At 40.3% G+C, this 10,190-nt stretch overlaps 2 protein-coding genes across 2 annotated transcripts; both read left to right on the top strand.

Moving 5' to 3' along the window:
- Nucleotides 1–3,312: 3,312 nt before the first annotated feature.
- LOC102707345 (glycine-rich protein 5) lies at nucleotides 3,313–7,163 on the top strand. The gene is made up of 3 exons (XM_006662785.3): nucleotides 3,313–3,499; nucleotides 4,849–5,020; nucleotides 6,637–7,163. The coding sequence occupies exons 1-3, from the start codon at nucleotides 3,322–3,324 to the stop codon at nucleotides 6,725–6,727; spliced, it is 441 nt and encodes a 146-aa protein (XP_006662848.1). The 5' UTR covers nucleotides 3,313–3,321; the 3' UTR covers nucleotides 6,728–7,163.
- A 352-nt stretch (nucleotides 7,164–7,515) lies between these two features.
- LOC102707620 (chlorophyll a-b binding protein CP26, chloroplastic) lies at nucleotides 7,516–9,764 on the top strand. Its single transcript, XM_006662786.3, has 6 exons — nucleotides 7,516–7,829; nucleotides 7,949–8,033; nucleotides 8,468–8,518; nucleotides 8,681–8,801; nucleotides 8,984–9,118; nucleotides 9,265–9,764. The coding sequence occupies exons 1-6, from the start codon at nucleotides 7,631–7,633 to the stop codon at nucleotides 9,523–9,525; spliced, it is 852 nt and encodes a 283-aa protein (XP_006662849.1). The 5' UTR covers nucleotides 7,516–7,630; the 3' UTR covers nucleotides 9,526–9,764.
- The last annotated feature ends 426 nt before the right edge of the window (nucleotides 9,765–10,190 follow it).

Consider the following 10,190-nt stretch of genomic DNA (forward strand, 5'->3'; position numbering starts at 1 on the left):
ACGCTAGCTAAAATTTAGTGAATGTTGAAACATACTTTACATGTTGATTAATTTCTAACCACAGTTTACATACTAGGTAAAACATCTTTTCTTTTTTGAACAATTACATGTCATATGGAGAGTTTTTCCTTTATCCTGTGCTCGAACTATTTTTCTTTTTTAAACAATTACATGTCTAGTTTAAGAAAAAAATAACATTTTACATCCATGCAACTATACACTGGCTATATAAAAAATAGATCTAAGTATAACCTTTGAGCAAATTGTTTAAATTATAAGTAGTTTTGTCGAGAGTTTGCGCATTGTTCTATTCATCTGGGGGTCAAAAAATGAGTCCTACACATAATAAATCCCGGTTTAGTAAATAAGACACAAAGTCTATCACGTCATGAATTTTTAAGTTAGGATCGCTCGAAAAATCCTATCACTTCAAGCTCCTTCTCGGTCTTGTTGGTGCACTAATCCTAGTCTCATTTGATTCAACCTTACCTTTCTCTTCTCATTACATGTCCACTAGGGATGGCAATTGGACCTATAGATCTGGACCCTAATGAGTTTTGTACTTAATAGATGTGGGTATAGGTGAAAGATTTGTATTCATGGGTTCATGGGTATGTACCCGTGAAGCTATGGGTTGGATATCGATTTCAGATTTAACCCGTGGGTATCCATTGGGGCCCCAAAAATCTAGCAGCACCTTGAAATATTAGACATGAAGCATGCTTATTGTTCAGTATTATAAGTCGGGAGCATGAGAATATTATTGATGCATGATTGGCCATTTGCGTCGATATGATTGGATGACTGAATGTTAGAATTTGTTGAGCTTCGTTTTAGTTGCTTACTATTGTACCTTTTTGATTTTTTTTGTTGCTATATTAATCAATTGACTATGTTTATTTGCTTATTCCATGCAATTAAATATTAAAAAAAACTTAATATACTCATGGATATGTCTCGATTAAGATTTTTTTGACATGGTTTCACTCATGAGTACCCATTGGGTTTCAAGTACCCAGCGGGTATGGTTACGGATCTAGTTTTGCATCCATGAAATTTTACGGGTATGAGTTTACCTTGCAGTCACGGGTTTTCTGGTGGGTGGTTTTTTACGAAACCCGCTTCAAATCCGACCCATTGCCAAACTAAATCCGTATCCATGCCCCATCCATACCCCATGTTTGCAAGCTGTCACATGTTCAGTTTTGGTCATGGCGGTATAAGTTTTCTTTGGGACGAAGGAGAGCAACCTTAGAATTTTTTTTTATCAAACCCTTAGAATTTTCTTTGAACTGGATCGTGCAGATAGAAGGCAGATTGATACATCTAACTTGGATTACAAAACAGAACTTTTCAGAGTATGCATTCTCTCATTGTTGAAAACATCAGAATATGTAGATTTATCAAAGTGAAAATTATTTATCAGCCTGTTCTTCGGAGTTCACAGGGGCACCAATGCTGATGAGCCGAGAACGACTCCATCTCTATTTATTGTCTCGTGACTCTTTGTCAATCTGAAGGGGAGAGGCTTGGTGTTTTGTCAGGTGAATAGCGTGGCTCTTGACACACATGAGATCCACTAAAGCATCATCTTAATTACCTCGATACATCCAGTAATGATTCATCTTCCATGAGCTCCCTGCATGTCAGTGACCACCGTTATTAGTTTTTTTTGTTCTACCTTCTCATCATCAATTTATCTTCATTTCTATCAATGCATAATTTGGAGAATGCCACCTTCGATTCTTCCTTTCCTATTCACCTTCTCAATTTTTTTATTTTTAAAACATTTTTAATAAATAATTTATTACTAATTTTTTAGAAAATATCTTCACCATCTAAACGTTTTTTCTTGTCACGTCATCCCTCCTAACGTGACAAGAAGAGCCGTCACGCCAAGTTAGCTGACGTGGCTTGCCACACCACCGTTACTAGTGCGGTAAGATAATGCCGACGCACCAATTACTCCGCGTGATAGTATAGTTTTGCCACATTAGACGGTACGGTGTAACTAAAATGTTTGCTTTTGTGATTTAGTAATAAAATTATTTATTAAAAATATTTTACAAAATAAAAAATATCCCCCTTTCTATGCAACTAGGAAGATTTGCATGTTAAACTCGGATATTAGGGAATGACCTAATATCGATTAAATAGGTAGAAGTGAGGCTTCAAACCTAGACTGCCTAGCCCATTATCGTGTGGAGCTAGCCAAAAGATCCTTGGATGTTTCTCAGGAAGATTTGCATGTTACAAAGATAAAATAATTGACAAACAAATCTCTTAAGCCATGTGCTCTATAAGATATAAGATAAGACATATGCACACCAAAAGTTTATAATTACATGATGCAATAAAGTATTGTTACATCAGGACAGAGAAAGAGTACGAAACAAGACTACAACTTAGTCTTTTTTTTTTCTTAGAACTTTAGCTTTCTTCTTTCTTGTGTTTTATTGTTTTTCTCGATTTAAGGATTGAGAAAAAAAAACTCTAGCAACTTTTGGCCGTGCGTATCCATCCAACTGTTGATACAGAGACTTGATTTTAGGGCTGCTTTAAATCACAGGAATGAAAAAATAAGGGAATATGAAAAACATAGAATTCTAATATGAACATAAGTGTAAAACAGAGGATTACAAAACACAGAAAAAACGTAAGAATACCCGTTTGATTAGACCACAGAAAAAACACAAAAATTTAAAGAGAGATAAATACTCAAAGGATTTTTTCCATGATGTTCTACCTCACGTTAAGGCCCCCTTTCAATTCAAAGGAAATTAATAGGAATTTTAGGGCCCCTTTAAATCACATGAATGAAGAAACGGAGGAATAAGAAAAACATGAGATTCTGACAGGAACGTAAGTGTAAAACAGATAATTGTAAAACACAGGAAAAACGTAGAAATGACCGTTTGATTGGACCACAGAAATTTGAGCAGAGATAAAGACTCAAAGAATTTTTTTCCATAAGGTTCTACTTCTTGTTAATAAATTTCCTTAAAACTTTTATGGGAAAAGACATTTCACAGAAATTTCATAGAATTTGATAGGATTTATTCCTTTGATTCAAAAGATTTTATAGAAAAAATTCATATAGGAATAAAATTATCTAAGTTTTCTATGAATTTTATTTAAATTAAACAGTGCCTTAGTCTGAGGCGTGTAGTAATTGCAAATGCTCCTAGGCTTGGTATGACGTACACGTGGCATGCGTTGGCACATGACAAGGACGCGAGATGCATATGAGCCTCCAAGGTGTCCGCCAGCTCATCATCGCCATCGCCTCCATTCCAACGAGAGAGAGAGAGAGAGGAGGAGATGGGGAGCGCGAAGAAGAGCAGGAGCGGGAGCGGGAGCGGGAGCGGGAGCGGGGACCCGGGGAAGCCGCTCCTCTGGAGGCTCCCCGAGCTCTCCTCCCCGGAGCTCGGCAAGATCGGCCCGGCCTTCGGCCTCGGCGTCGGCTGCGGCGCCGGCGCCGGCCTCGGCCTCTTCGGCGGTAACTTCTTTCTTCTCATCGTTGTTTTGTTTGCTTCCAAAGCTGCGATTTTTCCTGCGTTTCGTGGTCGCTCCTTTGCTTCCATGGACGCAAGTCAGCGAGGATTCTTGGCTCGGCCTCGACGGACTGCTGTCGTTGGCTGGATAGATCACATTTGGGATGATTTTTCGGGGAGTTGTAATTGGGGTTTTGGAACGATTGTGCCACTGCTACTGCTAGCGTGTGATTGTCTCCTCCTTGCTGCTGCTGCTGATTTTTGTTAGATTATATCATGTGGTTTTGGATTTAGCTAGCAGGGGGGGGGGGGGGGTTTAAGGGAAGGGGGAATTGTGTGATGGCCTGATGGGATAGGGTTTCCCCTAAACCTCCTCGTCTTGATTGATTGGTTCCTATGGATTAGGTGGAGCTGATCTGAATTTGTTGATTTATTGCATTAATTAGCAGTAAATCTAGCTGATTTCCGTATGCTACATGTCTCATCAAGGGGATGCATTTCGCATACTAATGACATGGATATTATTACCATCTAATTCCGTTGCAACCTGAATGGTAATCTGATATAGATTCAGACTAATTTTGGTATTCGGTTAAACAATAGTTCTTGTATTACTTACAGAGATTCTCTGTTAGTGTGCTTGACAGCTTGTATCATTAGGATTGTCTGATGTGGTTATCTTGCAGCTGTTATGGTTAATGGGTTTATTCGAGGTCTGTCTGAACAGCTTACTGTTCCTTCAAAGGAGCCTCCTTTCAGAATTTTCATGTAACACAATACGATATCAGTACAAAAATGCTTAACTAAATTTATAAATAATTACCCTGCTTTGAGGGTTTGTATTGTTACTCTTGTACTCCCACCTAAGGATTTGGAATTCTCAATTATTGGCTCCAGATACTTTCAACCGCAAGTTTACTTGTCTGGATAAAATCTTAAAACATTTAGGAGAACATTCATTATTAGACATTGTTTATTCCTTCTTGCTGTTAAGAACTATATTTTTAGCGGAAGAAGACAAAACACATGTTGAATTGACACATGATTTTACATGTTATTGCAGCATCAAAGCACATTTAATATTAAGAGTCTCAACATAAAAGATACTTATTAATACTAATCCATTCCAACATGAAACAGATTATTAAAATACATATTACTGCTTGATTTTTTTAACCCAATATTCACAAATTATGTAAGCAGAGTACATCTCATTCCCTCCTCAGAGTTTACTGTCTCTGTCTGGTGCAGTTGATATTTTAAACTCACATTATTTCCCTGTATCCATGAGAATTCAATCCCTGCTTTTTTTCATGTATGATGTATAATCATTTCTTTTTTATGAATATTTCAGGTGCAGGATTAGGTTATGGATTTCCTGGACTCACATTAGGCTTTGGAGTTGGAGCTGGATGTGGTGTAGGATTTGGTTTTGGTTATGGCTTGGGAAAAGGAATCGCTTATGATGAAAACAAAAGATATTCTAATGTAGGAAAAATGTTCCAAGAAGCTCCAAGTCTTCCTATGTAAGTATTGTGCTGTGGATGTGGAAATATTTGGGAAGATTTGTGCTAATAAATTTCTTATCCATGGTATATCATATTGCCTTGTAAACTGTAGCTATAACATGAGCCTGATGCAACAACAGTATTTTTTTCCCATGATAATGTTGAGTGCTGCAGTTAGTTTCCACAAAAGTAAAGATTCTAAGATTGATTTTGAATGAATAGTTTTTTGAAGATTTGATTCAGTAACTATTGACATTCTGTTTGGTTCTATATAGTTCCCGTTTCCTATTATATTTCAAATGAGTGACGCGTAATGTAATTCCATATTCTGTTAATTATTGTCCTGCATTACCCTGCATGGTGTTTGGAATTGTGCAGCAATCTGGAAATCTTCTTAGCTGTCATGAAATGAGCAGTTTCAACAGTTAAAACTAGATACTGTTCTGTGAATTACTTTTGGATATTTATTATGACTCAGTCATGTGGAGGGCTGAATTAGATTGAAGTACGGACCTTAGGCTAGGTACTAATATTTGAAGTGAAAAGATTGTTGTATGTCTATACTGGGAAAAACAGAAGGAAAGCATGATTTTGTAGTTTATCAAGGCAAAGATGGAATCTAAATGAGTAAAGTTATATAACTATTGGACTAATTCATGTTCAAACTTTTTTCATTTTGTGCAGTAGATATAACTTGAACTTTGACAAATTAGTTCCGCTTCATTTATTTCAACTAACCAAAATTACACACACACACACATATAGGAAAATTAGACCACAAACCTGTTTTCTCATGTTGATGCAGACTTGGTAAAATAAGTTTTCAGGGAGAAATTGTTCAAAAAGCCATAACTTGGTGTAAATTGCGTAGACACATAATTTGACCACCTGGCCCGTCAACTGTCTTTTAGAAGCTAGTGCAGATTATTCACTAACCTGTTACTTTCAGATGTTACAGCAAAGTATCAAGATACCTGAAGTAACAACCATATTATCTTACACGAAAATAACAAAAAAGGGAACTTTTTTCTGATTGCTAAAGTCCTAAGTTACACTATAAAATTTTGTCAGATATTGTTTTCTCTTTGAAAGAATTGCATAGTACAGGACAAAGCTTATTACTACTCTCCTTAAAATCCTGAGCATCTGAGATGTAACTAATACAGTTAGCTGTTGTTCCTTACTGAAAGAAAGATTGCAATTCTTCTTGCATAAAAAACGAAATATCATAATTACTTTAGTCGCAACCAATCTGAAGACTGAAGCAGTGCTCATCCCGTAGTTAAATACGTGTTTATTGTAGTATTGTTAAGTCTCATTATTATTCTACTTCTGAAAGCAGTAGAACAAAATACACTATATTTTGATATTCTCCTTAAATTCTCGATGTGTGGGCAGTTGGCAGTACTCCACTGTTATGTTGTTAGTCTCAGATGATTATTTTCTGCTGATAAAAAAACTCTTTAAGTATTCTCACCAGTTGCCATGGTTGGTCACTGTTAAGTTACCAGCTTATTTTTTTCTGTATCTTGATTTTTGTTCAGCATACATGGAACATGCTAAATTTGGATTGCAACAATGTTTGCCCATTGCCGTGTTGCTCATTCTTCATCATGTCTGTCACTCTGTTGCAGGGACACCTTTACTGGTTTGGTTGACGAGCTGGTTGTGAACACCAAAAAGTTTGTGAGAGCAACTTCAAAAGAGATTGAAAAATGGCGTTGAGATGTGCCACCATATAATTGCCTCCATCAGCTGTGTCAGCCTACCTAAACTGGGTAATCACTGAAGGTTAAAAGCAGCATGATGTCTTGATGAAGGTTAGAAGTTAGCCATGGGATGAAGACTATTGCAGTATGCTTTCTTAGATGGAGTTCAGGAGACAGCCGTGGGATGCAGACTATTACATTGCAATGTTCTTTCTTATTCCTGTGTACATCAGTTATTATGTCTGTATTTAATTAGGGCTATGAAAAGCTGTTGCAGTCTCTGCATGTTAGAAACCCCCCTTTGGACAGTGTCAGTTAGAATTTAGGCACAGAATATATGGTACTGGTAATCTCATTTCCATGTTTGGCTGCTTGTTATTACCCTGTTAGTCGTTGGGCTCATCTCTGGCTAGCTTTCTTGGATGAATTGATTCTGTGAACTTTTGATGGCATTAGGACATTTGATACACCTTGATAATATCAGTTAAATGTATAGTATTAGTGTTTATGTATGTGTGCGGCCAGTATGTGTTGTCTTGCTTATATCTGCATCTGCCCTCTGGTTGGTTCTCCCTGTGTCTCTATCCATCTGTGTGGACCATTTGGTCCTTCCTGATGAAACACCACCACAAGAGGCCCTAGTGGTGCCACATCAGCACCCTCATCTGCCATGTCAGCATATCCTGCCCAATCAAATCCAAGCAACAGATAGCCCTTCTGGGCACCCAGCCAATGGCAGCTGCCATGGCTAAATCTTGCATGGGCCCACAACATCCTCCAATCCTCATTTCCATCCATTTAAACTAGCTCACCTTTCCCTCCACCAGATGCCCATCACACTCTCCCCCCCTTCTTCTGAGCTGAGCACAGCACCCCCCTCCTTGCTGCCTCTCCACCTCTGAATTGTGGGCCCGAGGCGATGGCGGCGCTCGCCCCGACCAAGATGCTCGGCACCCGGCTCAACTTCGCCGGCTCCTCCCGCTACGCCACCGTGGCACCGACCGCTGGAGCGCAGAAGATCGTCTCCCTCTTCGGCAAGAAGCCCGCCCCGAAGCCGAAGCCCGCCGCCGTCACCTCCTCGAGCCCAGACATCGGTGATGAACTCGCCAAGTGGTATGGTGAGTGAAATTGCTGGAATCTGATGGCCGATATTGCATTGCAAGAAAGATTTACATGAAAGAAAAATCAGAATCTTGGCAAGTGGTAAAATTTTCCCCTTTCTTGTTTTTGTGGTCAGGCCCTGACAGGAGGATCTTCTTGCCGGAGGGTCTCCTGGACCGCTCGGAGGTGCCGGAGTACCTCAACGGAGAGGTCCCCGGAGAGTAAGTCACAAGCTCCCATTTTTCGCTGTATTCTCTTAAAGGTTCTTTATGCATGGAACAAAAATTCAGACTTTTATAGGCAGTTTTGTTTGAAACCAGGTCAAATGCTACATGTAAACAGTGTAGCTTCAACTAGGAAATTAGTTGAGAAAACACAGTACAAGTGAAATGAGAATTTCTCTTTTGGAAAAAAAATAGTTATGTCGCAAATTGCATATTGTTCACATATTGTAGAGGCAAATGTTGCAGTTTAGTTTATTTGTTTCAAACAATAAAGAAAAGGATGGGCATCTGTTCTACACTTCTACAAGTAGCATAATGTGGGATCTCCACTTGAAGCACAACAAAATTCCCTAGCATGAATGAAATGCTCATGAAAATTTAGTTTTCCTAAATGCATCTGAACTAAACTGTCCTGCGCATTGCACTTGCAGCTATGGCTACGACCCTTTTGGCCTGAGCAAGAAGCCAGAGGACTTCTCCAAGTAAGTAGCAGTGTTTAATCCTCATTGCAAACAGCAAACATAAACCTGTTCTGCTGCTGCTGCTGCCTAACTGCAAGTTGAAAAACTTCAGATTGTTCTTGTAGAGTCAAAATTCAGATTATTCTCACGAGTAAAATCTGACAAAAATTTCATGTCCTGCAGGTACCAGGCCTATGAGCTGATCCATGCCAGGTGGGCCATGCTCGGCGCCGCCGGCTTCATCATCCCCGAGGCCTGCAACAAGTTCGGCGCCAACTGCGGCCCCGAGGCCGTCTGGTTCAAGGTGCGATTATTGTTGAATATATAAGCACATGATGATTTAATTTATTCGATAAATATTAGTTCAGCGATTGTGTGCTACTCACTGATCAGTGATCATCGGGAGTTCAGCACTGCTTGTGTTTGATGTCTGAATGTCTGAAAAAGATGAGCTCATCCACGCAATTTGTGTATGCACGCATGCAGACCGGCGCCCTCCTCCTGGACGGCAACACCCTCAACTACTTCGGCAACAGCATCCCCATCAACCTCATCGTCGCCGTCGTCGCCGAGGTCGTCCTCGTCGGCGGCGCCGAGTACTACCGGATCATCAACGGCCTGGTCAGTCGCAGCTAAACACTCACTTCACTTCTTGGCATGCAGCTGGTCGTCTCTCTGTTGCGCGTCGCTGATAGTGTGTTCGCTCTCGTCGTCGTCGTCCTCGTCTCCGGCGACGGTACGCGGCGGCTGTGGCGGTGGTGGTGCAGGACCTGGAGGACAAGCTCCACCCCGGCGGCCCGTTCGACCCGCTGGGCCTGGCCAGCGACCCCGACCAGGCGGCGCTGCTCAAGGTGAAGGAGATCAAGAACGGCCGGCTGGCCATGTTCTCCATGCTGGGCTTCTTCATCCAGGCCTACGTCACCGGCGATGGCCCCGTCGAGAACCTGTCCAAGCACCTCAGCGACCCCTTCGGCAACAACCTGCTTACCGTCATCTCCGGCGCCGCCGAGAGGACGCCCAGCCTGTAATCGCCGCGCCGGCGCCGGCGCCGCCGCCGTTGATGCTTCGGTTAATTTTACCCGGGAAGAAAGAATGGGAGATGGAAGAATTGTGTTAATGACAATGTACGTGTAAATTATTATCATCGATGGGGAGATGAGTTCAAAAAAAAACATGTTCATTCTGATCTTCTAATAGGACAACTGCTTGGATTTGTGCCTGAGACATGTTGCTGCTTAATTGAATCCTCTCGAACTGGTTTTCGTCATCGTTATGAACTTTTATGATAGCCAAGTCTGGGTTCTTTTTTATTGGTGAACAATAAAAATAAGAACTTATCTGATTTTTTCTGATAGCTATTTAATAGTATAGTCAATAAAATTAACTATCATAAAATTGAAAATCTACTATGTAGAACTAAGATAATGAACTTCTTTTTTTTTTAAAAAATACATCATATACATGATTCAACAAGGATTCGTAAAAGCGAATGAGTAATCTAGCCTAGAAGAATGTAAACCTAAGGGTGTTAGAATAACGACAGGCAAATAAACGATGAATACAGTAGATCAATCACAGAAAACACGAGATTTAATGTGGAAAACCCTCCTGATGTAGGAGAGAAAAAACCACGGGCGTCAGTCAGTAAAATATCTTCACTATTTCGAGACGAGCTTACAACGCCGCACTCCGG

The sequence above is a fragment of the Oryza brachyantha genome, chromosome 11 (genome assembly GCF_000231095.2).
Source record: "Oryza brachyantha chromosome 11, ObraRS2, whole genome shotgun sequence".
Classification (NCBI taxonomy): Eukaryota; Viridiplantae; Streptophyta; class Magnoliopsida; order Poales; family Poaceae; genus Oryza; species Oryza brachyantha.

Excerpts from the sequence above, each read along its gene's own strand:
- LOC102707345 (XM_006662785.3), top strand. The coding sequence starts at position 3,322 with ATGGGGAGCGCGAAGAAGAGCAGGAGCGGGAGCGGGAGCGGGAGCGGG. Across the intron at positions 3,500-4,848 it reads CGGCCTCGGCCTCTTCGGCG|GTGCAGGATTAGGTTATGGA; the intron begins GTAACTTCTTTC and ends TGAATATTTCAG. Across the intron at positions 5,021-6,636 it reads GAAGCTCCAAGTCTTCCTAT|GGACACCTTTACTGGTTTGG; the intron begins GTAAGTATTGTG and ends ACTCTGTTGCAG.
- LOC102707620 (XM_006662786.3), top strand. The coding sequence starts at position 7,631 with ATGGCGGCGCTCGCCCCGACCAAGATGCTCGGCACCCGGCTCAACTTC. Across the intron at positions 8,802-8,983 it reads CCGAGGCCGTCTGGTTCAAG|ACCGGCGCCCTCCTCCTGGA; the intron begins GTGCGATTATTG and ends GCACGCATGCAG. Across the intron at positions 9,119-9,264 it reads ACCGGATCATCAACGGCCTG|GACCTGGAGGACAAGCTCCA; the intron begins GTCAGTCGCAGC and ends GTGGTGGTGCAG.